The sequence below is a fragment of the Colius striatus genome, chromosome 1 (genome assembly GCF_028858725.1).
Source record: "Colius striatus isolate bColStr4 chromosome 1, bColStr4.1.hap1, whole genome shotgun sequence".
NCBI classification, from domain to species: Eukaryota; Metazoa; Chordata; class Aves; order Coliiformes; family Coliidae; genus Colius; species Colius striatus.
Window position 1 is genome coordinate 172,605,957 of NC_084759.1, and position 27,827 is coordinate 172,633,783.

Below are 27,827 nucleotides of genomic sequence, written 5' to 3' on the forward strand. Positions count from 1 at the left end.
CAAATAATTCTTTTTTTCAACTAATTCAAAAGGAAAAATCATAGGTGGGCCATTTCCACTGTATGACATCAGCCAACACAATAGGGAAGCCAGAGGAATGCACAAGACAATTAACATGGACAATAATGGTATCTCTAGTACAATGCATACTGAAGAGACGCATCCTTTCTACCATGTAAGATCAAAGGATTTTTCATTGCTATGCTCACAAAGGAAATACACACTATTTCCCCCCATATTAATTCCAGGACTCTGGAATACACCCAAAACTGCTGTGGTTCCCTCTCCACTACAATGTTCCAGAGGTATACGACCTTCAAAGACTTTAAGAGAGAAGAGAAGGAGAGAAGAAATTACAGAATAGTTACACAACACATTTTCGAGAAGTTAATGGGAAAGTAATCTCTCTTTCTAATCTTCTAATATGAAGCCATCAGAAAAAAGTCAAAATGTTCACTTCTGAAGCAATGTCCCACACTACTGTGTGTCTGGATAAAGGTTTTGAAGTATTTCATGCAAGTAGCAACAGCAAAGCAGCTCTTCAAAATGCAAAATTGTTCTTCATTTTATAGGTGGCTACCCAAAAGGTAAATACAAATACCAGAAACTTAAGCTTAGATCAAAAACTTAAGATCATACAGGGATTTTTCTATCCATTAAGTAAACAGGAACATTCCATTGAAAAATTCTGCAAAGAAAGACTTCCTTTTGTTTGGCAGGCTCGTACCATACAATCAAGTAACCAAAGTATCACTGGCTTTCTAAATAGCATCTTCTGTACATATAGACACATGGCAAGAAGTTCTCCTGGAGGATAAACAGATTTGTGTCCTGGAATCCAGGATGTTCACTGATAAGAGAGGCGACTTTTATGAAGAAAGTCTCATGGTCAAAAAGTTTATATTTAAAGCATGGTAATAGCCTCTGCATCTTGTGCTCACAGTTGTTAAATGGGCCCAGAAATTCAATTGTTTCCCAAGGAAAAGGAAGAATGCTTCATTTTTAACTCCTGCTGTAGTTTAAATGACATGGAAAAACAGTACTATGTAGCTGAAGAAAAGTAGATTCTTCCATATGCATTGTAGGAGGAGACTAAGATATAACACGAGACCTTAGTAATACCTTGAGATATCTGTCAGTGAGATGTAGAAAAATCTGAAGACTGTCTTGAGAAGAACTCTCATCCATCAACAACTACAGTGAAAAATCAAAAGATATGAGGGAACCACAGAACACATTGCACCAAATGTAGAAACAGTAGGAAGGAAGCATGGTTAACAAAAGAGGATGCTCACAACCAAGAATGCCAGCATCCTTGGTGAATGACAAGTACTAAGAACTGGTACAGGAACAAAATCCTTCAAGCATTTTAATGGGCTTTAGGATGGCTTCATACAGCCAGAAGACAGAAACTAAGGTGGAGTAAGAGATGCAGCAAGGTGAATTCTGATACCAGAGTCACCTACTCTGGTGCTAGTCTTGGCTAGCACCAAAGAAGGAATAATATGGTCTAAGTGTGCAGGTATAGTTCTTGGCACTTACAGTTCCAGCAACAGATACTAATTTCAGTTCTTATTTCAAAGAAATTCCTTGCAACTTCACCTCTCACTTTCCCGTGCAGTCACAAGAGGACCAGTTCAGTAACATTCTACTTCTGCTGGCAATAGTCAGCTGTATTAGTCAAAGGATTCACCCACAGCAAGGTATCGACTTCCATTCTTGTGCTACACACAGGCTTCAACAAAAAGAGAGCGCATTCAGAAGATGATACACACTAGAGGCTACCCAAAGATTTAAGAAGAAACAACAGAGGAACTGTGAGCAACACCTAAGTCACACAGAATTATCTGCAAGCATCAGAGAGGTGTCCAGCAGATGGTTAAGATCAAACAAATTGCCACAAGTTTTTCTCAGTGTATTCTGCATGTTGATCACGGGAGAGGGTAGAGTAGAACAATACTGGTTTTATTGAAGGCTGATGCAATAAAAGTGAGCTACCAGAAAAACTAAAATGATTTTTTTGTTGAGTAAAATATTTCATGATCTAAAATTGGTAACAAGAATTATGGTTATTAAAGTAAGAAAATAGAAGGAGAATTCTTTCTACTGTTTTTTATCTTACATGAATCTAAAATTTTATTTGCACCACTTACCCCTGATCACTTCGGATTGCCCCCATGACTCCAAGCACCAACGGCCAGCCAGGTCCTAAGCTGTCACCCTGACTTTGCAAGATCTGTAGCACACACTCCAACTGCTTGATCCTTATATCAGGATGATTAATGTTTGACAGTTCCTTTAGTGGATTCAATAAAAGCAACTGCAGTCTCTAAAAGTAAACAATAAAGCATATTAAGAACTCTAAATTTTAACTGATTCTTAATTATTTTCATGTATACTAAGTGAAAACATATAGCAACAATTGAAGATTCATTAAATTAATTCAGTAACTCACTCATTAAATGCTCATATTCGGTGTTAGACTGGCCTTTCTAAAAAAACTATTCATAAATGATCTCAGTAGGAAACTGACTTTTTTTTGTTGCATTTTTTGGGGGTTGTGGTTTTGGTTTCCCCCCATCTGTTCTCCAGGTCCCTCAGGAAGTTGCTACAGCACACTGTCACAGCTGCATAAAAACCATCATGCAATTTTATGCTCACCCTGCAGGGCTAAACTCAGCCTCCAAATAAAGAGATCTTGAAAAGCCTAACCATTGAACCTCAGTGAAAATATTAGAACATTTTATTAATAATGGATTGAATAGCTGTGATTTATAAGGTTACACAATTTATTTTTTAGCTGCCACCACGTCACATATATACTTCTAAACATTCTGGAAGTATTTTGCACTCACGAGGGTGATCCATAATTTGTTCTAAGGAATGGACACAATATGCAGGCATCACCACTCTTTGTTATGCATTTGAAAAAGGAAGGAGGGTAGTTCATTAGAATGCATGAGGTCCATTCTCAATAGTTACATCTGAATGCTACAGCTGTAGGCTTTATAAACTCAATAGTAAAGTTGTTTTATGAATGCCACCTATTCATTGAACTGTAGAAAACATCCTCTAGGGAAGATTTTGATTTCATGTTCATTTTAGGGTCCAGAAAAGGAGGAAAGCAGCTGCTCTTAAACTTACTTTACCTGATTTTGAGATAATGGAGGATCATGGCTGAATGTTAGTCCAGCTTTAATGAGAGAAGTTAAAGCTTCTGCTCCCCATTCTCTCATTCTGGAGTTTGGATGCTGACAGACCTGAACACACAGTAATGCTTTGTTTAAAGTCACTTTTATTTAACCAAGATTTGAATATATGCAATATACTAAAAAAAAAGGTATTTTAATTCTATTAGAACTTACATACAATACTACAGTCATTTTTTACAACAACACATCTCTAGATGATAAAATTAGGTTTAATGTTAAAAAAAAGAATTCTCTTTTGGACAGACATACCTTCTGAATAAGGAAGCAATAGGAAGCAGTGAAAGACACAGAAAGAAAAATAATGAAAATCACAGCAGCTGAAGCCAATACATTTTCCAAAGTGAATATACTAACTGCTAATTCAGATAACGATGGATTAAAAAGCACCAAACAACTCTTCAGTGAATACCTCAAACTCTCAGGTTTAACTTAGCCTTAAGCTACTATAAAATTCAAAGTTTCATCTTTCATGCCCTGCTTAACATAATCAAGTGAGGAAGCATGACAGAAGCCTACAGAGAAACTGACTGCTCTTCTGTATTCTCAAATACAAGTAGTAGCTACATAGTGAATATAAGCCTTACGTTTATTTTACTTTGTCAAAAACTTGACAAAACAATATCAAACACTATTTCAAGCTTAAGTTTCAAATTACTTCCTTCATTTCTCTGTGTCTCCTAATTATCTAAACCTAATAGTTGTGCTAATTGCTTTTTTTAAAACAGAAAAATTTAAAAAACTGTACAAATCCATTGCATATATACCCAGTAGGAACTGTACTCCCGTATCTCATACATTACCCTCAAACCAATAGGTAAGTCTACAGTTTCATTCAGTACTACAGAATTACTTCCATTCACCCTTTTCAGCCCTAGATCAGAGGGTGTGAGAATCCAGAACCAAATTCCAAGGCAGGATCATGAGGAAGCCTAATGGTTTTGGTTAGTGGACATTTCCTTTATCAGCCACCAGCCAAACTGAAACGGAAGATGATGCAAAAGAGGGAGCCTAATGTTAAAAAACGCAGACTCTCCCAAATTACTTATATTTTTGTTATCTTATATAAAAATAAGAGAGAACTTGAACTACTTCATACCTTGAATCTGACCACATAATCGTTCTCAAGGCAGGGAACAAATTCTTTCCTCAGGCTGTGTTTAATTAAATTTGCAGCTGGTGTTTTCTCTTTCCTTATTGCACCTCAATGACTTAGGTTTAAAAGGAAATCAGGCAATGCTTTAAAAGACAATGAAATAGACTGTGTATTTCCTATAAAAAGTGGTAAATACCCACAATGGATAATAAACTGAAACAGACTGCTTACTAGATGAAAACACAGTCTCAAGACATGGATGGTGAACCTTATTGTCTCAAAGGTGAAAAAAAGACAAGAAAAAACAATGCTTCTGCCTTAAACCACTAAGTATTCAAATTTCTTCTCCTAGACAAAAGATTATGTGGGTATGATCTCCACAAATAAGGTCAGAGATCACAGAATCTGAAGGGTTGGAAGGGACCTTGTAAGATCATCTTGTCCAATCCCCCTGCCAGAGCAGGACCACCTAGAGTAGGTCGCACAGGAACTCATCCAGGTGGGTTTTGAATGTTTCCAGAGAAGGAGACTCAACAACCCATCTGGGCAGCCTGTGCCAGTGCTCCATCATCCTCACAGCGAAGAAATTCTTCCTTGTATTTCTTTGGAACCTCTTATTGTCCAACTTGTACTCATTGCACCTTGTCCTATCATTGGACATCATAGAGAACAGCCTGGCTCTATCCTCCTAACATCCAGCCTTGAGATCACCCCTCAGCCTCCTCTTCCCCAAGCTAAAGAGTCCTAGCTCCCTCAGCCTTTCATCATAAAGGAGATGCTCCATTCCATCATCTTTGTGGCCCTGCACTGTCCTTCTTGAACTGAGGAGCCCAGAACTGGACACAATATTCCAGATGTGGTGTCACAAGGGCAGAGTAGAGGGGGATGAGAACCTCTCTCGATCTACTGCACACACTCCTTCTAATACATCCCAGGATGCCATTGGCCTTCTTGGCCACAAGGGCACGTTGCTGGCTCATGGTCATCCTGCCGTCCACCAAGACCACCAGGTTCCTTTCCCCTACACTGCTCTCTAAGAGTTCATTACCAAGTCTGTACTGGTACATGGGGTTATTCTTTCCCAGATGCAAGACTCTACACTTGCCTTTGTTGACTCCACTAGACACAGGCCTCCAACAAGACCCTGCTCCTTTGATCACAACTCTCTGCTTTCTTCTCTTCAAACAATACTGTTTCAAATAATACACTGGTTCTAAAGAAGTATCTGATAGCTTTTATTGCTCATTTTCCAGAAAGTTTCACCTTTATCCACTTTAAATCAAACTCTGTCCTGGCATCTCACTCTTCTATATATCTGTGTAGAGAATTAAAACTTTACAATTACATTCCACCACCTGTTTTTGGTTTCAAAGTCAAAATCTAAGATTTTTTTATCTTGATTGAGAGTATTTTTCATGTTGAAGACAGTTAAGAAATTGAAATAGGATTATAACATCTATTTTTGTATTTGTACAGTATGCTCTTAAAAAGAACATCTAAAATGTTAGCTCAAACACTTTTAAAACAACAAATCCTTTGTTAGTCAACTAAATAGCTTCAATCTATCTGGTAAGGACAAAAAAATGTATTTTTAAATCTTCCCAGTTATTTGTACTATGTGAATCCACAATGAAACCTCTTTGTGTTACCTTAATTACTACCCATATACGAAGTATAAGAAAGTGCTCATTTTAAACATTGCCATGTTTAAAATAGATAAACATTTATATAAATATTTTAAACATTGCCATGTTTAAAATATATAAACACTGGTGGCATCATACAGACAAAGTCAATAAGACATATGAAAATATTGTCATTTAAATACACAAAGTCACTTTTAAATTCAAATAGTGATCATTCAAGATCAGAAACTCAAACATGGAAGTATAATTTAGATTTCTTTTTAAAAATTACACTTTAGAAATACATTTCCACATGATCTTTATTAACAAAAACTAAATTCTACTATAACCAATAAAAGCCATTAGTTACCTCTAGAAGATGACCAGTCAGAGGTCTCCAAAGAATCTCAATCCTGTGCATGTTAACTAGTCCTGTTTCCAGTAATTTGGCAACAGCAAAAAGCGATGGTTCCTTAATAAAACAGAATTTGTACACGTGACCTTGAGGCAACTCAGATAATGTCAGGGCCTTTTGCTACATGATAATTAAGATGCAACTAATCTCACTGAAGCACTGTTTTGTATGCTGTGAACACTGCCACAACAGCTTAAGTAGCATGGCTGTAGTTTCCACGGCATCTGCAGTACTCGGTGAGAAGCCACAAGGGGGTAGCAACAGCATACAATGAAGAATATTTCTTTCATAATTTGTCATATAGTTTTCTCCAAGTTTGACAATAACCAGAGCACTGATATTCCTTTCAAAACTCTCATTTTTGCATAGTCTTCCCTCCAATCAGTTTTATAAAGCATTTTACTAGCAAAATAGCCTTCCTAATCACAAGTTTTAAAGTCAAAATTATATCCAAACAATACAGAAAACTTCATTTAAAAGTCTCCTTATGCTTTATCTTCCATCAGCTTCATAAAAGCCTTGCAGGAATATAATACCTTTCACAACATAGGCAACTATTTGTAATAAGCTTATTTTCTTTTTTTAAAGTCTACCTATATTAAAAATTACTGTTGCAATGGAAATACGCTCCATTCTCATTTCTGCTGACTTTTTTATTCTCATTTTCAACTGATTTTAAACACAAACTTTGCTCATTTCAATTAATTCTCTGTTGCTGTAGCTGTCAAATATTATAAAGCCTATTTTCTGTCATCTTTATCTCTAGTGTAAAAGATCAAGGAAAGACTTTCAGAAATTCTCCTCTGGGATTAGATTATGACTAGGAGAATATCTACTTAATCTTATTCCATCACAGAGTCTTTAAATCTTCTGGGCTAAAGGCTGTTCACTGAGGTTGGCAGAAATACTATAATTTTCTCAATTAAATATGATTTATCAGGGGATTTTTGATACCTAAATTGTCATGCTTTTTCTGAAGTATTTTATAAAAAAAGGTGACATGAAAATGACAGAATATACTGTGCTTTTCAGAATCTCCAGCTTCTGAAATTACAGGCACTTCTAGAAGTTTTATCCACCCACAACCTGACTAATGGAAACACATTACATTCCTTAGTTAACAAAACACCATACCAGGAACACAATGAATTCCGAGGATTTAGTAACAATATGAACCATTACAAACAAGACATTTTCTAGTTCACAATTTATTTTTTACTCTAGTTTATCAAATGCATTACTGTCTCAATATTACAAATAGCTTAAAGGATGAACGTACAAGCCTTCTGACTGTTTCACAAAAACACCTAAGACGAAAAACAGGAACTCTTTTTATACCTTATTGTTTCCATACGCCATATCCATGGCTTCCAGAGACAAGGAACAAAGGGCGTTTATTAAGTGATGTAAAGACACGTCGTCAAGGTATCTGAAAAATAACAGCTATCAAAGCACTGCCAAGTTTGATATACACACATTATTTTAATCTAAGATAAGTTTGCTTACTGTGAGCTTTCAAAAAGCCTTGAAAGTATGTTGGATATAACTGGCAGATCAGTCATAACTGCTGTAGTCAGAACCTTGAAAAAGAGACAGAAATGTACTTTGTAGATTGCAATAGAAAATACTGCATAATCATTAACTGTAAAATGAATAATCATGCTTACTGTGCTGGGCCCTTCTACAGCTCTTCCAGGTTTTAATGCACCCCCAGCACCAGGCTTCAGTCCCAGAATCCACACAAGATGCTGAAATACAGAAAGATCACTTTCAGCAGAAAACCTCTTTCAGACACTGTGCTAGAGCTAGCCAGTAGCCTTCCAGCCAAGCAGAATTCAAGGGAAATGCTACAGGACTTACTCAAAGCATTTCAAAGTACACCACAAGTGGAATCAAAGCTTCTCCTATTGTTCACATAAAATCTCAAACCAGCCTATGGCAAAAAAGTGAGGCACAAAAGCAAGGCATAAATATTTCCTATTATACCTGAAGAGTAGCCAGGACAAGTTGCCATGATGTACCCAGAACAGCTCCATGGCAGTGAGCTAAGTTGAGTAACGTCCTCATACACTGGATATTTTTAGATGTCAGCTAAAAAAAAAAAAAAAAAAAAAACAAAACACCACAACAAAAAAAACCAACAACTTTTATTATTCTACAATAATAGTGTTCCTAGGAAATGCTTTTTTTTTTTTTAACTAAATAGTTTAAAGATTACATTTTGTTTGCACTGGTGCAATGTATTTTTTTTTAGATTAGTAGTTCAGCAGCTATCCTTCTCAGTCTTATCTTGATGGGGTTCAATATGATTTCATCACTGCTCTATTCTCCTGGTTTCACACTATAATCAAAGATACAATTTCAAGTACTGTAGCTTTCAGTGCATATTCTCCACAAAATTTGAGTCTATATTAAAAAAAACCCATATAAGTGAACCTTCACACATAGTTATATAACAGCTGAGACCTAAGGTTTTTCAAATGGAATGGACAGGAGCTGCTCAGACAAGAGTCAGATAAAAAACAAGTGTCTCCTCTACAGTTAGGGAACTTTGCTGTCCAGGGCTGTTCCAAACTAAAAGCTTAGGATAATATTTCAGATAACCATTATTTGTAAGAATAATATCTATCTATTGCCTAATTTTGAGACACATTGTGGTGCAGAAAGAAGCAGTGAAGCAGGATGAGACTACTTACAAGTCATACTTACCATTACCGTCCCCTGCGGTTGAAGAGCTAAGGGTTGCCCTACTGCTACAACTTGCTGATGAGACTCACTTGAAGGACTGATCATTTGAACATTCTGTCCCTGAATGGAATATGCTAGAGGAAAATTGAAAAAGAAAAAAATCTAAATTTAAAATCCAGTACTTAACTTGTAGTAACAACCACCTTCTGGCAAACACACTCCAGAGATTTTGTTCACAGTATTACCTTTAAGGTAGCTCACTTTAAGACCTTTAGTTATATTTACATTATAATGTCACTGCCTTATGCAGTTAAAGGAGCCAGTAATTACTCTCATCCACTACTAGATATTGCTTGCAATATGTTTTATGTCGAGACTAAAATACTTGTGTTAAAATCAAGAGTAACCTATATGAAAAGAACTTAACTTCACTGCTTCATTTTCATCAAGATTCATGTAGCTCAGTCCTGTGTATTGCTTCATAGACTTACAATCTAGTAATACATTAGCTTCTGGAATGAAATCTAGGTGCTGGTCCTCGTTCCCAGACTAAAGTATTTTTGGTTGATATTAAAAGATCTAATGTTAGATCCATTTTCAAAGTCAGTTAACTCACTTTCAAAATTAATAACTCATTTTCAAATCCCATCCCCCAACTGGCATATACCATGAATTACAACACTGTCTCAGGATGTGGGTATCATTAGAATCATAGAATGGCAGGGGTTGGAAGTGACCTTTAGAGATCATCTAGTCCAACCCCCCTGCTAGATCAGGTCGCATAGGAACATGTCCAGGCGGGTCTATAAGACCTCCAAGGAAGGAGACTCCACAACCTCTCTGGGACTTGTAAGCTGAACAGAGGCCAGCATTTAAGATCTCCCATTTACGCAGTAAGTACTACTATCACTTGACAACTGCAGAAAAGACTGTAGTACACTGCAAATACAGGATGTTCCAGCCAATTCATAAGCATCTGAGTTGCTGAGAGACCTTTTCAGAATTTGAATGCCTTAATTATATCTCCTAATAGACCTTTAAGACAATAGACATACCTCCCTCATTTATGAACTTCTGGCATTTGCTAAGCATTCACAAAGATTTAGGTTGACTAGAATGACACCTAGCAGATGCTGCAAGAGTAACCAGGTAGGGAAAGCAGGCAGTCTGGATCCTGTCTGAGGATTCTAATAAAATTTAGTATAGCCAAACACTACAGATGCATAGATTTGCAATCACATCCTGAAAAAATCAGGGTTTAGAGGACCATACATGAAAACACAATTAACCAACACCTATATACTTACATTTGCTGGACAGAGCTGCAGTTGTACTGTTCAATACAGTAAGGGCATAGTGAGGAGGCAAGGACCCTTTGCAAATGGCAGTGATAAAGGCATCTCTTGATGTTACAAGACCCAATCTTCCACAAAGTGCAGCCATGGTTAATTCTGCTTTCAGAATATTTTCAGTGGCAGCTTCATCGGTGCTGAAAAGAGTACGTATCATTTAGTAAGAATTAACCCACGGCACAGAAGCAGGCAGTTAACCAAAACTGAAAGCAGTGAGAATATATATTTTAAACATGTCAACACTACAAATATTGAAGAGCAAGCATAACCAACCTACCAAATTCTTCAGAACCACTGCCTATAAAATTGGTCTTTAGTTCTGATTGACTTGGCAAAGGAGACTATGAGGAGATTATTTAACACTAATTTCAGAAAACAGTGTTTGATAACAAGAGACTCCTTGAAGGAGACAATTAAGTTACCAAAGTTATTACCACGTAAACAGCTTTTCCACTTCGAAGACTGCATAGTGCTATCAAATACTCAGACATTATTTAGTCTCTTATCACCAGTAATCAGGAAATGGGCAGAATTGCTTCAATGTGTTGAAACAACTAAAGTAAAAGTGACTAAAAATAATGTTAAGTAGTTTAAATGCAAGCCTTTGATAATGTAATTAATTGTACTATGTTGAAATACATTAGAGGTTGATGTTAGACTTCAGGAGAATTCTGTGTTGTTTACTCTTCACAGCTCCTCACTAAGGCTGCCCATCTCTAAGCCATAAACCTGTCTGGTCAGGTGCCATGAAAAGCACTCTCATGCAACTGTCAACTTCACCAGTACCAAGTCAGTTCAATGTATAGCTGGGAAAGTCACCTTTGAAAAATCAAGAGATGTGAAAAACCAAATACCTTGCATCAAGTAGGAGGGATAAAGCAGCCAGAAGACCACACCAACAAGCATTCACCATTTCCTCCCAGACAGCTCTGCTGACTTGAAAGAAATACATATACTTGTTTATGGCAGAAACACAGTCTTTTCCCTAGTAACCTTCAATCAGATCACAAAGAAAATGCTTGCTTACTGCATCATTTCAAGTGTGTTTTTACTGGCATGTTTACACAGACACATATGTGTATATATGAACACACACCAGTAACATTTAAGCAGTCGCATTTAAAATAACATTGTGAAAGCAAAAATTATCACCAAGGTAATGCTTATTCTAAATTACATCTAAAAAAATCCACAAAAAGTGTACAGAACTATTTTTCATCTTTTTCTGTAAAAATACGTAAATTTTCCAAAGTGTATAAACATGGGACAAGAAGCTCACTGAGATGTTGCAGTGAAGGAAAAAATACTTTCCCCTGGCATTTATAATTTTCCATGGTTTTTGACGACTTTAATAGGAAAAAAAACCGCCTTCGTCTACCAGCCCTACGAATGCCGCACCATTTTCACGGCTCCCTCCCTCTGCCAGGCGGCGCCAGCGGTAGCACCAGGGACAGCTCCCCCTGCCGCCGCGCCGGGGCCCCCGCGCCGCGCCAAAGTCTCTGCACACAACCTTCTCTGTACCCATACATACAGACCCCTCACACACTGCACAAGAATAGGCCCTAGTTCATATTACTCCTGCTTTTAAAAGAAGTTCCTCCCTAAATACTTAATCTTCTTTAAGATCTCCCCATTAAAACGTTCCTGTTTTAATCTCATTACTAGCAATACATTTTTCTCTTAATGTGGCCATAACTGCCACATCTCTCTCAGTCAAGTTGTCTCTTCTGACCTTGGATCTCAGTGTTTAACAGAATTAGGGACATAGGAAGGCAGAGGAGTAGTTCTGGAGAACAGAATATCTGTTATATGTCCCTCATCCTATTTACACACACGTAACGTAGAATTAACAGATCATAAAAAGTTTATGGCTAAGGTGGTCCAGGACAGAAGCAGTACATCAAGTCAACTTTTGTAGAGGCTAGGGCTGTTCCACTACAACTACCACCAACGCCCCCCCCCTTAAAAACACTACATCAGAAATTTTGACATACGATTTAGAAACAATAAATTTAAGCAGCCAAGCAAAAACTGCTTTAATTCTGTTTTATGTGAAACAGCTGTATTTTATATAGCATTTGCATTTTCCAGTACCTAGTTCTTTCTCTGATTGGTCAGACACAGATTGGAAATCTTGCTGCTCTGAAGACTGTGTTGGTAATGAAGTTGTCTCCGCTGTGGCTTGACTGGCTGTTTCTGCTTCTCCCAACTCTCCTTCAATCATGGTAGTGATACCACGGACAAGATCTAGTAAGCAGTGAAATGCCACTGACATGGCATAACCCTCAGGAATTGTAGGTGGCTCTACTTTGTCCAGCATTTCCAAACTAAAAAATTGAAAGCGTGACAAGTAAGTATCTAACAGTTCTGCTGTGACTAAAAACAATCACAAAAGACAAGATTCCAAATGAATGTGAAGTGCATGTAGGCCCCAAACACCATCCCTCAAGATTTATAGCAACTCAAGAAAAAAACCTTCTTGATTCTGTAAGTCATTAAGTAAAAGAGTCACTAAATAAAACAGTAAATGGAGGACAATCCCTGAGGACAGTATTTAGATGTGCAAATATTTTTTTAAATCAACATATGTAAGCAAGCATCACTGAAATTTATTCTACTTTTATTTTACCTGAAGTCACTGCAGCAGAACTTACTCAGAACACAAGTACATAGGAACAATAGAGGAAACAGGTCAGAAAGTCATGACAGCGTGAATATAGTTGCAACAAATTGAACATATCAGTTATTGTTATCTTTGAGTTCATATGACCAGAAAAGCCTGTCATAGCTAGATAACACATGATTAAATATTTGGCACCTACATGCACAGGTAAACAAGTTATTTGTACAAAGGGGAAATGTCTACATGATTCACTGCTGAAAATCATGCAACTAAAACATTGCTATGTTGGAACTGCAGCCTCATTGCCACTTTTCTTATTTTACCTTAACAGCACATAAAGAACTGCTGAGTTACAAATCCAATATGAAACACATGGTAGCTGCCACTGCAGCAGCATCTAAACAAGGAAAAATAGACTGTTGCAAAAACTACCTGCTACCCCAGCAACCAGTATCTCATAATTTGCTCTAAAACTACTCTTAAAAAGGCTAGGTATTCCAGACACAATATAGTAAAGACACTTTTGTACTGTAGTATCACCACTTATTTCTGCAAAAAGGATTTTCTTTCTCCCAAATGTGGAACACTTCAGCTATTACCTCTAATTTCCTCAAGATGGCTACATAAGAGATGTAGGGGCATAGGCTGCATAGGTAAATCAAATGATCAACATTTTGTCCTCTGTCTACAAACAAACATGTATATATAATGGCTCTAATTAAAGTTATTAATGAGTTTTATAGCTACAAAGTACCTGTGAGGTACAGGTCATGCACCCTTACTTTCAGACATGGGAAAGCAAACTACTGATTAAATGAAATGAGTTGTTACAATTACATGAGAACGGCCATGAAAACTCTTGAATAGTCTTTATCTATTCCTCTTAAAAACACTTACTCATGTAAACAGAAAGACATGGCAGAATGGTCTGGGAAGAACAGGCCCACATTGGCAAAAAGATCTCTGCCAGCTCTGTTTTAATTCATTATCTCCAATTAAATCATTGTGTAAAAACATAACGTGGTCATTGTATGAAAATCTAATGGCACCAGGATAAGAGAATCAATGCTAGGATGTGACCCAAATCTACAATTAGTCATCTCTTTATATACAGGACCTACAGACAAAAGTACAAGATAGGAGAAAAACTGCTGACAAGACATGCTAGCAACAATTCTGCAATCTTATACGGAAGAAAAAATGAATGCAAAAATAACTCAGAGGAGGAATAAATCAGGGAGTCACTGGAGCAATCCTAAGGTAAGACACAAGAAATCCCAGAGCACCACAGGAGACTATAAGTGTGGCTATCTTGAGCCAGTAAAGAAAGAATAGACTAGCCTAGACTAGACTAGACTAGAGAAGAAAAAGAAGAAAATTAGGAGGCTGTAGTAGCTGGTCAAAGCAGGAACTAACTTTCACCCACTTCTGTTAAAAATTTCTGTTTTGTGAGAACAGTTGGGTAAACTAAAATAACATTCAGCATGACTGCTGGAAAAAAACATCAACACATACATGTTAAACTACTGAAATATGAGCATGAATTAGTCCTCTGCATCTCACAGGCTGATAAAGCAGTTTCTACCTTAAAAAAATATTGCGATACAGGCTATTTTCTGATTTCACTGAGTATTAGAATGCCAAGATTTCATGGGCTGTACAAAAAACTCAATTTGGAAAAGATTGATTCTCAGTGGTCATGACTGACATGAGAAAGCTTCCACTGTTTTGAAAGTAATGTAGTATTCACAGCTGCAAACTGAGAACATGATCTCCACTGTACAAAGTTGTGACAAAATAACTGGTCATTCTAAGAAGCATTCATAGTCTGACCTTTGTATATAGGTCAATACATTTACGGAATAACAATCTGTCCAATATCCACCACAGTATCTTGTTCAATAAAAACAGTAAATACAGTGAAGTTGGTGTAAAAAAGCTATTTCTCACTCCTGCTGATGTCTCATTTGCTTAACGCCCCCAATGTCTGCCATTACACAACCCAGCAAAACATAGTAAAAAATTGTTATACATTGTAGTGACACCTAAAAGTAAAGAGTTAACACAGCAACAGTACAGTAGAAAAAAAAAAATCCAGCAGATGCTAAAGCTGCAGGGGACACTTGGATCAGAATCCAGAGCATTTGGACAGGACAGTAAAAAACCAGAACACCTCTTGGCATCAACAAAAAAAAAAGTCCATAATATACCTCAATGCCAGTGAAGTTCCCAGTATTCACTGATTCTAAAAAATCCTTGATCCATCTACTCTGAAATAAAAATATCTGTTGTCTACATTTTCAAAAAGACAGAGGTACTTACTAGGTTGCTTTAGCACTGCCTTGTACTGTTACATTCAGGATAGGTATCCAAGTGCCTCTGTACTCAAATGCAGGTAATACAGTTGCACCTCCTCCCATTCCAAGCACACCTGGGTTAGTTTGTGCTGAGCCAGTATTCCCTGACACATTGCTTCCTGTTTAGAAAAACAAAGTTATAAAATTAAACAATCTAATTTTAGTGACCAGCAAACATTCTTTTTCCATATTTAAAGTTGAGATACATGGATTAAACTGAGATGCCCGGCTCAATAATAGAAAACACCACCACAAAAAACCCTCTCCCAGCTCCCTCTGCTGGCTAAATCACGATCTTACATGCAAAGGAATTAGTTTAAAAGGCACAGCTGATTGATGCCAACTGCCTTATCTTCAGTTCGAATAAAAGGCTTCTGTGAAAAGTATAGCTGCTTGCATAGTATTCTGTGAATGAACTAAACTTACATGGTCTCAATAAAACAATATATATTTTTTGTGAAGAGTCAAGTATTTAAAAGTTAAAGGATTATTTGAATAGTTGCATCTAGAATTCAGTAGTAGGAAAGAGGGGTTAATCGTTACAAGAACAAAGATTATCACAAACTTTAAAAGAGAGAACTGCAATGTTTGAATCTCTTCCACGACAAGGTAAAAGAAAACAAATCACACCAGGGAAGAGGTGACAATGTGCCAACCAACAGCTATGATGGAATCAATTTTGGTTCCAATTTAAGAAGTCAAAAGCAGGTAAGAGAACAGGCAATTCTATATATATATACACTTCCCACATAGAGAAGATCTACAATTTACTAAGTACCACAAGTGCAGATTCTCTCTGTACAAACAATGGAGAGAGAAGGGCAGAGTCCTCAAAAGGGTGACCTGCATCACTCAATACAGTAGTGTAATAATTACCATTTTGGCATGTTCACTTCTAATACGTAGAGACTAAACTACTAATTTTGAGAATAGGAATACACACAGAAGTCAATATATATACACTTTAGACAGTGAATCTTAACAGACTGAAAAGACAAAATTACACAGCTGAACAGAAATAGTTAACCAAACACTGCCACTAAGACAAATACAGTAACATTGCCATCATTTGCTGTCATCCCACTGTACAATCAGACACAGACAATTTTTATATCAATTCTTTAAGTGATAAAGACAATCAAGTTTAGTTTCAGTAAGTGACTGCTTTCAGTCTGCAGAAAAAGCAAAGATCTGTAAAATACAGTTCCTTCTTTTTACCTCTTGGCTTCCTCAGTCCAGTTTTGTCCCTGAACATCCAAAAGAATTAGATATTGCCTCCCAAGAGGAAGCAAAATCACAGTCTTAATACTTCAGTTGCATACTGCCATAAATGACATGCCCACACAAGGAGACAGAAGTCAGACAAATTTGTTATAGTCAGAAATTAGAAATAATTCCATCAGAATTTATCTCATTATTGTGACCCAAGGATCTTGGGCAACTGTAGAAGCAGATACAAATGCAGGAGCATCACGTTGTTGGCAGGAGGCTGCAACTTCCCCATAACACAGGTAGACAAAAATCACCTGTTGTACCAGACCTGAAAACACTATTTCATCTCAATCTAGCTTTTCACCGCAATGAACGTGAAAGTACAGAACCATACCAAGTCAAACATACATACTGAATGAAATCCAAATTTATTATAAGCAAATGTTGGCAAATTAAAATGATAGTAAGGACAAGGCTTTACCAGTTTGGTTTGGCGTTGTTGATGTGCTTCCTGTGCTTGGTACAAGAAATAGTGACTGGATGAAGGACCCCAATGCATTCACAATATCACGGAAAACTTTAGTGGAATGTTGCTTCATATCGTATGATTGACAAAAAGACCTAAAAAGTATTTTATAAGATATAGTAAGTATTTGACAAATTGACTAAAAGCATATTTTAAGAGAAACTTCCCCCATCTCAATCCCCCCATTGAAGACTAAAAGCTCATTTTAACAGTCAAGTATTTAGGTAAATAGTTAAATTTATTTTCAGGTAAATGCTCTTTTGACAGGTAAGACAGATGGCTTGCATTACTCAAGTAACTGCAATCCATCCCTTCCTGGGTAATAAGCATTGCCTAAATTTTTAGAAAACAAGAATCTTGAAGAGTTTAGTGTCTCTAAGTTTACAGTGTTTATTAATAGTGTTTTAGAAAGAATTTTCCACCAGAGAAAAATGTAAAGATTTCTTAAATGATATGGAAAAGTGAAACTCAATATATTTAATACCTTAATAGCTGAGGCTGAACACACAGTCTGTGAATAGATTCTACCGCAACAGCTCTTAGCCACTGTGGTTTGTCTGCATCCAAAAACTTCACCAGCAATGACAGAAAGATTTCACATTCTGTTACCTAAAAGATATAGTTTATAGCTATTAAATTGAAAGAAAAAGCCTCCTAAAAATATTTTCTCAAAAAAACCTGTTATGTTTTATCTTAGGAGTCCTAACCCAACAAGTTGGAGATCTTATTAACATTTATAAATATCTAAAGGGTGGGTGTCAGGAGGTTGGGACATCCCTTTTTTCTATAGTATCTAGCAACAGGACAAGGGGTAATGGGATGAAGCTGGAACACAAAAAGTTCCACTTAAATATAATAAAAACCCATTTCACTGTGAGGGTGAGGGAGCAGTGGAACAGGCTGCCCAGAGGGGTTGTGGAGTCTCCTTCTTTAGAGGTCTTCAAGACCTGCCTGGACATGTTCCTATGTGACCTGATCTAGGTGAACCTGCTTCTGCAGGGTGGTTGAACTAGATAATCTCTAGAGGACCCTTCCAACCCCTACCATTCTATGATTCTAGGATAAGTTTTGTATAGGATCTAAAAAAAAAACCCTATCAACAAGCATGTACTCAAAATTATATGAAAACATAACTAATAATCACAATATTTTTGGCAAGTCACATTCATCATAACTAACACCACATATACAATTACATTGAACAGGTTGAATTCCTCACAGACATTGCATTCAGGTTTTTACATGTGCTACAGTAAATGAAATAGAAAAAATATTCTTTTTTAGCGTTTGTCTAAAATTCAGGAGGTAAAAACAGCTGAAGATTTGTTTTTTATGCACATTCTGTCAACAGCTTTAGTAACACAAGTCAAAAGCCTCTTATCAAGTATTAACAAGGCAGAGCAATCAACATTACCTTAAGCCAGGCAAACAACGTAAGAAAATCAAAAGGTTCCCAAAACAGTAACTGAAAGGCAGTTAAGTACAGAACAGCAACAGCTAATCTACTCTGAAAATTTATACAAGCCTACGTTTAATAAAATTGTACATGTAAAATACAGGTAAATACAAATGCACATAAAAGGAATATTTATATTTTTCTTCCCTCAGTACGTGTCAACAGTCCCCAAGAACTAATTAATACTACTACTGGTATGCACATAGTAAAACAGAATTGCATAAAGAAAATTAAAACATATTCTTACCAGCAAACTGTAAAACTGCTTAATCAAAACAGAAACTACTCTCAGCAAACGCATACAGATGGGGAAGTATGGTTTTTCCACTGGTGCTGGGGAAGACGACGTGCTGGAACCTTGCCTGAACTTGATATTTGGGGAGAAGAGCTTTATAACAAGAGGGCATACCCTTTCTTTAAGAAGAAAACTGAATTCCTGATGCTGAAAACAAAACAGAACAATTTATAAGCAGATATTCTTTAACTGCTGTCTGCAACTCTAATTTGCATCTTACTTATATTTACTGTTATGATCAAGCACACTGAACATAAATCTTGGTATAAATTACACACTCTGAGAATAAAAAGGAAAAATATCAGATGCCACTGCAAAGCTACCAGAAAGTGTGATGAAATGACATGGTAAGGGGTCGGACTACACAACACTTCTTGCATTTTGCAAATTGAAACAGGCTGCTAATACACCATTATTTATTTACTTATTTATTTTATTTAGCTACTGCCTGCTAAAATGTGTTACTGTAGGATCACGGTGCATTCATATGCAGTAGGTCCACACAATTCATAGTGTGCTTTGCAAGTGGAGTAAGGTTAATATTTTCATAGAAATAACAGTACCACAAACTAAGTTACAGAGCTGTAATAAATTATAACAGATAAGAAAATGCATCTTTGGAGGAGATATAAATGGCAAAAACAAAAAGTGAAACAGAGTAGAACTTGTTCTACAAAACATGCAAACACAAATATGGGAATATTTGTATGGGAATACTAAAAAGTGGACAAGACATACACAGTGCTTTTCTATCATAAAAACCTATCATGTAAAAGCTAAAAGTCCTTTTGAAAAGTAATACTCATGGTAAATCAAAGAGGAGATACTGATGTGTAAAATTTGCTACCATATGGACAAAAATATTCCTGTTTTCCCTCCAAGAACTACTCACTTGTAGAAACACTTGTGGAAAGTCATTGAGGACTGACTCAAGAAGTTCAAGGCCAAAAGTCCGGGTCATTTCTGTCATACCCACAAGCCAGTAGGGAGCATCTGCGTTAACTAACTGACAAAGATCCTTAAAAAGAAACACAGTAACATTTACATTCTCTGCAGAGTCCTGCATTGACATAAGTTTTATGGGTCTACAACAGAATCCATTCTCTCTCCCTCTTTTGTAATAAGTAACTTTCCAATTTCAACATAATTTTTCCTCAACATAAATCACTAGGCAAAAAACTTATTGAAAAAAAAATCTTTAAGTCTGCTAGTATCCTTGTAGCAATTGTGTTCATACCCGCCCTCAAAAATATCTCAAGATCAGTGAATATGATAAGTTGAGAAGATTTTTATTAGTATGATGAATAGAACTACTACTTTTTGTTATATACTTGACTTTAATACAGAATACAAAGCACAAGAAATAACACTGAACTATAGTCGCAGTGAATTTAATGCAGACATGCATGCTTACTAGTCTTTAAGATTTATAGTAAAACATTTTCCCAGGCCACTTTGTCTTCATTTTCCAATCATCCTTCAGGGATAGAGCACGTCATTGCCAATTACAATAAATATGCATAAGAAAGCTGAGGCTCTGGGCACGGACCTTATCCATATGTCAACAACATATTTTTGAAATTTCTTACAGAGCTGCAGAAGCACCTAATCATATCTGCAAATGTATAAATATATGCTCCCCAACTACCTGAAAAAGCATATAGGCATCTTTAGCACAAGGCTTCAATGTACTGACAGATCTTCTGTTACTATTTCCTTGAACTGCAACTGGCTGGTCAACGGTATCTGTGTAAAAAGAAAAATCAGTTCTGTGAAAACGTTAACTGTTGAAACTCAAGTACACATTCACTGTTCTTTCAAAAAGATGGTAGGAGAATGGTCAGGTAATTCTTCTGCAACTTATCATGTCTACAGGAATAAACATTAGCTGGAACACCAAAGATCGTCAATACAAAACAACTCTTTCTAATACACATTCTTTTCAAAACTACTGCTACCATGTATTTCACACTCAGCAATCTAAGTTACCTTCACTTTAAATTCCCCACCTGATCTTCCTTTGCCTAAAATTCCTTCACAATACTAACCAGAAGACCAGTTATTTCAGCTTGAAATAAATTGAGGTTTTAGATATTGCTGCACTGACTTGGACTGACAACGGTTATGGATTTCATCTTCTTTGAACACAAGTAAATGCATAAAAGACACTAAAAATTAATAATGCCTATTATTTTTTCTCAACCTTTATATACTTTTTACTACTTCTTTATCTGAAAAAGATAAATATTTAATGTACATCCAAAAAAACAGGTTAATACAAGCAAGCTGAGTAAGAAATATGCCCACCTTTGTATCGCTCATCTTCAGCAACCACTCTCTCAAATACAACAGTAACTACTTGCCGCACTGTAGCTGCTGCAGTATTATTTGTGATATTATCTTTTGTAAAGTGCAATCGAAAACAAAGTACAATTGCCTGAAATACAGAAAGAAGGAAAAAAAAAAAATCACCTTACAACCATAGATTTTCATCTTTTTGGTTAAGAGTCAAGAGTTTGAGGAATGCTTTCCACCACAGTTTGTCAAAAAGCTGCCTGAAAAAAAAAGTGGTTTAATAATTTTACATTTGAAGAACCAGAATAGGATTTATAGATTACTCTAGCCAAAAACCTCTTCAGTAATCCTCCCCAAAGGTAATCTAGAAGTGGCATTAACTGAAGACATTATGAGGTGCCAATAAAACTACAATCATCACACAGAGACTACACGGTAATCAACCAAATAAAACAATGTGCATGAATATTAATATCAAAAGGACACTAGGATTACATGATTAATCCCAGAAAGGTCAGTCAAGTCCAAAGCTAAAATGTCATTCTTCTGTATAAAATCACCACACTTTCACAACCACAATGCCTTGACTACTATTATTCCTCTCTAAGGTAAGTATTTTAATGTGCCATTGTGCTGGCAATAACCTGAAAATTGTTTGCTGTTGGATTTTGTATTACCTCTGACACATAGTTTAATACCTACTCTGCCATGAATTTTGAAAATTAACATCTGTACATGTAGTGAAACCTGTATTTCTTCTTCTTCTTTTGTCCTAATTCTGTGTTCCTGCACTTACATGAACCTCAACTACACCCAGCCTTAAGACAGAGGAGGCCGTGTCCCGTAGGAGGGATCCAGTATTTGTAAAGCAGCAACTTTTCTTCATGAGAAGAACCCACACCAGAGAAGTTTATTAAGGACTTCATTAAGGGACTCCATATCAGAGCAGGGGAAGAATGCCAGGAGTTGTCCTCATCTGAGCAGAGAGAAGCGGCAGAGCCCATCTGTGACAGACTGACCACATCCCTCATTCCCTGCCCCCCTGAGCCACTGAGGGGGGAGAAGGTAGAGATATCGGGAGCAGTGATGAGGGATGGGGGAGGGAGATCTTAAAGTGCTGGTTGTAATTTTCCCACCATCCTGCTCTCTTTTTATTTTTTGTTCTGTTCTGTTCCTTGTAGGTAGTAGAATAAACTTTGCTACTTTCCTCTCTAAGTCAAGTACTGGAGTCTGTTTTGCCTGGAACCGTAATTGGCAGCGAGCCCTCCCTGCCCTAGTCTCACTCCACAACATCCTTAGTTATCTTTTTTCTTCCCATCTCGCTGGGGCCTCTGCCATCCTAACAAGGATGGGGGTGGATGGAAGGCAGTTAGCAAGAGAGTGTAATAGTGCTTCTTTGCTTGTTGGGGTAAATCACGACAACCTTTAAGATCATTGACTCCAACCATTAACCTAGCACTGCCAAATCCTCTAGTAAACCATGCCCCCAGGAGCACCTTATCTACATGTCTTTTAAATACCTCCAAGGATGGTGACTTAAGCATTGGAACAGACTGCCCAAGGAAGTGATTGACAACCCTTTTGATGAAAACTTTTTTCCTGATATCCAATCTAAATTTAGTGCAACTTCAGGACATTTCCTCTTATCCTGTCGCTTGCTACTTGGGAGAAGAGCCTGACCCCCACTTCACTAAACTCTCCTTCCAGGTAGTTGTGGAGAGCGATCATATCTCCCCTCAGTCTCCTTTTCTCCAGACTAAACAATCCCAGTTCCCTAATTCAATCTTCCTAAGATTTGTGCTCCAGACCTTTCACCAGCTTCGTTGTATGTCTCTGGACACACTCCAGCATCTAAATGTCCTTCTTGTAGTAGGGGCCCAAAACTGAACACAGTATTCAAGCTGCAGCCTCACCAGTGCTGAGTACCTGGCCCTGCTGGCCACATTATTTCTCATACAAGCCAGGATGCCATTGGCCTTCTTGGCCATATGAGCACACTGCTGGCTCACGTTCACACAGCTGTCAACCAATGTTCCCAGGTTCTTCTCAGCCAGACAGCTCTCCAGCTGCTCTGCTCCAAGCCTGTAGCATTTGCATGGGGTTGTTGTGGCCTAAGTGCAGCACCTGGCACTTGGCCTTGTTGAACCTCATACAACTGGATTTGGCCCATTGCTACAGGTCTCTCAGAAGAGTCTTCCTGCCCTCAAGGAGATCTATGCTTCTGCCCAGCTTGGTGTCATCTGCAAACATATTGAGAGTGCACTCAATCCTTTTGTCCAGACCACTGATAAAAGGTATTAAACAGAACATGCCCCAACACTGAGCCTTGCAGAACACCACTGGTGACCGTTCACCACCTGGACCTAACTCCATACACCATCACTCTTTAGGCTAATCTATCCAATCAGGTTTTTCCCTCAGCAAAAGGTATGCCCATCTAAGCCATGTGCAGATAGTTTCTCCAGGAGAAGGCTTTAAGATGCACACACTTGGGTGTGTCTGAGTGGTGCAGCAGATGGCTAAGCTCTTCATTCTGCTCCCTATCCTTGTTTCCACCTCAGGGAGTGAGGTAGCTGGAGAACAGCTGGCCTTACTATTGAAGACTAAGGCAAAGAAGGCATTACCTCAGACTTTCCCTCATCTTTTGTTACTATGTTTCCCCCTCACACTCAAAAAAGGATGGAGATTTTGTTAAAACAACAACAAAAACACTTTCTTAAGTTAAAGAGCAAAAATTACAAATTCTTATCTAGGAGTAGCACTTACTTTAAACAGAACTTCACACTTCACAGATGGGTAAACAATGTTGCTTCTTGAAAGAGAAGTATCTAGTAATTCAAGATTAAAATGACCCAAATCCTTATTTTTTGTCTTACTTGAAACATAATATCCAATATGGTACATGTTTAAAATTGCAATAAAGTTATTTAAGTTCTGACTGAACCAGCAAACATTGGACTGCTTTTGAAAGAGATTTAATGTAATGTGGCAAGCAGCTTCTTTTAATATTTGCTTTATTAGAGGGAGACTATATTGAACTATGTGCTTCAATTTCAGTTCAAAACCATAAAAATGAGGAACTTAGCAGGTGAGGTGGGGGATAGTCTGATGTTTCTATTTAAAGTTTCTATTAAGTCAGAAATGTCTTATTGTCGACAAATTAAAAAACACTGAAAAGGAAACAAAGGCAATAGGGACACAACAGAATCAAGAAAGCCTCCTCACTCTTCCATTATTTCCAAATGTAATCCTTCTCCTTGTTTTGCCCCTTACATATTTATAACTACGACAGTTGTCACTGACAAATTCTTACCTTGGACAGTGCTTCATCATGCACAACTGTATTGGTTGTTAAAAGTACAAGAACTGTCTGGAGCAATTTAAGTTCTTCAAGACTATTTTCCATCAGTTGCCAAAGCATATTAATAATATTTCCTGCTGCAGCCTACAAAGAAATATTTTTGTGTCATCAATTAAGTTATTTATGTACTGAGGTATCATGTGTACACATGTAAGAACAACACCCTCATAAATGCATACCATAACTGAATTTCCCTGTTTGTCCACATCACAGGGCTACAACTGAGAAGACAAAGCTGGTTTTATTGTCACAAGCTTCCCAAAATATCTCACAGCAGAAATCTTAATGTGTAGTCTGAATTAAGGTGTGTACTCTATTTTCTACTTGGAAATATAGAAGAGAGTACAAAGACATTTTACCCTCAAAATTTGTTCATATCAGAGAAAACATAATTTCATATTATGCAAGCACAACTGAAGGTATATTTTAATAGTATTGTTTTCACCAGCTTCTTAACACACAATACATGCAGTACCATAACATACCAACACATTTACAGTTGCAGGATACATGCATCCATTTTATCTTATAGTCAAAAGTAAAACATAACAAAACCATAACACGTAATGCTATCACACAGAGTAAATTTTGTAGATGCAACTATAAGAATTATATTTAGCAAGGACTACTACTTGTTCTTTTCCTGCGGTGTAAGAATGCAAATTGAATGAACTGCATTGAATTTTCCTGAATTTTCATCTAGAAGTTACTAATGTTTCCTCAGCTCCTTTTTTTTTATGGTCAAAAATGTTCTACTTTAAATTACAATTTTTAAAACCAAGTACAAGTGAAATATTTGTGGATAGTGTTCATCACAATATAAACAGCCTCCAAAAAAAAAACCATTCACTTTCAGTTTGAGGCTTATCTTTTTCACACTAAAATATTTATGTATTTATATAAAGATTGCTCTTACCTCTGAAACAACTTCATGGGACATGAGCCTCTGTATGGCTGCTAGACACAGCTGAGTGATCTTTGGTTCCTTTGTTCCACAACCCATTAGAAAAGGCTGAACTACTTCTGAGCTGTTTTCTTTCAATGCTTTCAAAAAGAGATATGGAAGCAGTCAATCTTTAATACTTTGAAGAATACAACACAAAATTTGTTCACGATACCTATTAATAAAAAGCAGTCTCCAGTCTTGAAGATTTGGGATTTACTCTTGCACCACAGAGAAAAAACAAGTGAAGACAGACACTGGGCTGCCACAGCTCACTTCAGTAATTACCTTGGTTGAGGCTCAGATCCCTTCTGAACCCTTACACACTCGAGTAAGTGACTTTTTCCAGATCCAAAATGCCCTTTTATAGTCCATTTGGTTAGTAAGAAGCTATAAGGTTCGGCCCATCAAAGAGCTTTCTCTGGCCTTGAAGTAGTGACCAACCTCAGGCTGGTAGCCTTCTGCTCTGCTTTACCTCTGCACTAAATTCAAAAGCAACAGCAAGTGTGGCACAGAGAGGTATATACCAAAGCACACAGCACAACGGAGAACAGCAAAATGCCACCAATTAAACAGGAGAAAAAGACTGGACTGTTTGTATCCTGGGTATGTACAACTGACTGAATTTTTCAGCCACTGTTTCAGAGAGAAAGGGTAGCTTCTTAAATTGAAGTTTGTCAGGAGAAAACACAAGTTTCATTAACTACTTTTTTCATTATGTTAGGAGAAAAAGAACTTCACAATGAATACAATATTCCACACTTCAAGAAGTTTTTCCCCCCTAAAAGTAATTCTAGGAATCCAAGATAAACTTTATAAAATTTAAAAAGAAGAAAACTTTTCTGAAAGAGAACTTTGACTAATGAGTGCTTCTCTGTTTGCAGGAATGGCTGTTGATTCATGCAAACTTTTATTATTTTAGCTGCTCGTCATCAGCTCAGATAATAAGATTTCCTCAGAGTTGGAAATTCAATGTATGTTCTTACACTGGATGTCATGTATCACGTTGTAGTCTGTGTGTAATAAGAGAATCTTATTCATGAAAAAGCTTAGTAGACCTTTATAGAGCACAAATCTCATCACAAACTAACAAAAAATACACTTGCGCTTGAAAATCCTACTTTATTTTTCTCTATTTAGCAATTTGAAGGCTGGTTCACAAGAGGGTTTAAGTGTCATTACAACTAATTTGGGGGGAAAAGGTAACCAAAATAAAAACAATAAAAATATATCTTGGTGTTATTTATTTTTCAATTGAAGCACTACCTTACATGACTAAAAAGTTTTTATGAAAAGAAAAGGCTAGGATAAATTATAGATGTCAGTCTCTTCAGAGCCAGTGGAGGCTCTATGTTCAGATGACAAAGGCTGACCTTGCACCAAAGATCTAATAAAAAATAACCAAAAATGTCAGCACAAATGTAAATTAAAACAATCTGCTTTGATTTCAACTAGAAAGCAAACAAACCTGCTTTTATAATACAGAGTATAAACCACATCCATCAATACCATCCTCTTACGAAAGACTCCATGACTTTAAGATTAAAAAAACCCCAACATTGACCACTTCAAGTTTGTTCCTGATTAAGACATGTAATTTAGCCATTTAATTGTCAGTGTCTACACGTGAGCTAGATGTCTAAGCTGTCTTTATGAACGCTTAAAACATATGGCCAATAGAGCCTAAAGAGCTCACTCTAATAGGGGCATAAATGCTTCTTCACATATATAAATTTCTGAATTGCCAGTAAATTCTAATAATCAAACAGAAACAAGAAAGCAAGATTCCAAAAAAGACATCACAACACATTAATCCTTAACATAAGACTCATTATAAAGTTCTGAATGGCAAAATTGGCATGAGCTAATAAACAAGACAAATTGAAATCTTTTACAGTATTTTTCCTATAATCCATTAAAAACAATAACTCACAACAAGACCTATACAAGGATATTTACTTTATTAAGATGAAAAATTAATGTTTTGTACATCTGGTTTGGCATCTACCATTGTATTAGCCTCAGTCTTAAAATATACAAAAATTTTCTTATATCTGCTTCTATTATGCTATCAAAATAATGTCAGAATACATTAAAAAAGAAATCTGCCATAATGAACCATATTAAAAAAAAAAGTTGTTTTGGGAAAGTAAAACTTACTACTTTATTCCATCAGCACCATTATAATTCTAAATTTTAAAAATAATTAAAAGTATGAATTGCACATCTCAGAGCTACATGGAAATAATTTCTCACATTTATCTCCTCTGATATAAAGCACAAGCTGACTTCTTGTTGAATTACTCAAATTCTCACAAATAAATTCTAAAACACGTACAAACTGCCAAGAACGAAGACTTTGAAACTGCTTAAT

General features: G+C 36.7%; 1 protein-coding gene across 8 annotated transcripts in view; it reads right to left on the reverse strand.

Annotated features, from left to right (window-relative positions):
* MON2 (MON2 homolog, regulator of endosome-to-Golgi trafficking) overlaps positions 1–27,827 on the reverse strand; it is an 84,975-nt gene that overhangs the window by 39,994 nt on the left and 17,154 nt on the right. For 7 of the 8 annotated variants that reach the window (XR_009820740.1, XM_062016892.1, XM_062016879.1 and 4 more), the window contains exons 3-22: positions 25,427–25,554; positions 24,463–24,594; positions 21,162–21,291; positions 20,503–20,600; positions 19,747–19,872; positions 18,807–19,001; positions 17,588–17,712; positions 17,059–17,198; positions 15,331–15,484; positions 12,480–12,712; positions 11,240–11,321; positions 10,341–10,522; positions 9,055–9,167; positions 8,332–8,436; positions 8,013–8,093; positions 7,852–7,925; positions 7,684–7,774; positions 6,301–6,402; positions 3,150–3,260; positions 2,154–2,329 (exon numbers count right to left, since the gene is read on the reverse strand). Coding sequence is in view for 7 of the 8 variants with exons in the window: in XM_062016892.1 (XP_061872876.1) it covers positions 2,154–2,329; positions 3,150–3,260; positions 6,301–6,402; positions 7,684–7,774; positions 7,852–7,925; positions 8,013–8,093; positions 8,332–8,436; positions 9,055–9,167; positions 10,341–10,522; positions 11,240–11,321; positions 12,480–12,712; positions 15,331–15,484; positions 17,059–17,198; positions 17,588–17,712; positions 18,807–19,001; positions 19,747–19,872; positions 20,503–20,600; positions 21,162–21,291; positions 24,463–24,594; positions 25,427–25,554 (2,578 nt within the window). In the remaining variant the exon portion in view is untranslated. Of the gene's footprint in view, positions 1–2,153; positions 2,330–3,149; positions 3,261–6,300; positions 6,403–7,683; positions 7,775–7,851; positions 7,926–8,012; positions 8,094–8,331; positions 8,437–9,054; positions 9,168–10,340; positions 10,523–11,239; positions 11,322–12,479; positions 12,713–15,330; positions 15,485–17,058; positions 17,199–17,587; positions 17,713–18,806; positions 19,002–19,746; positions 19,873–20,502; positions 20,601–21,161; positions 21,292–21,326; positions 21,385–24,462; positions 24,595–25,426; positions 25,555–27,827 lie in introns of those variants that run through there. The other variant, XM_062016908.1, reaches the window with a different exon arrangement.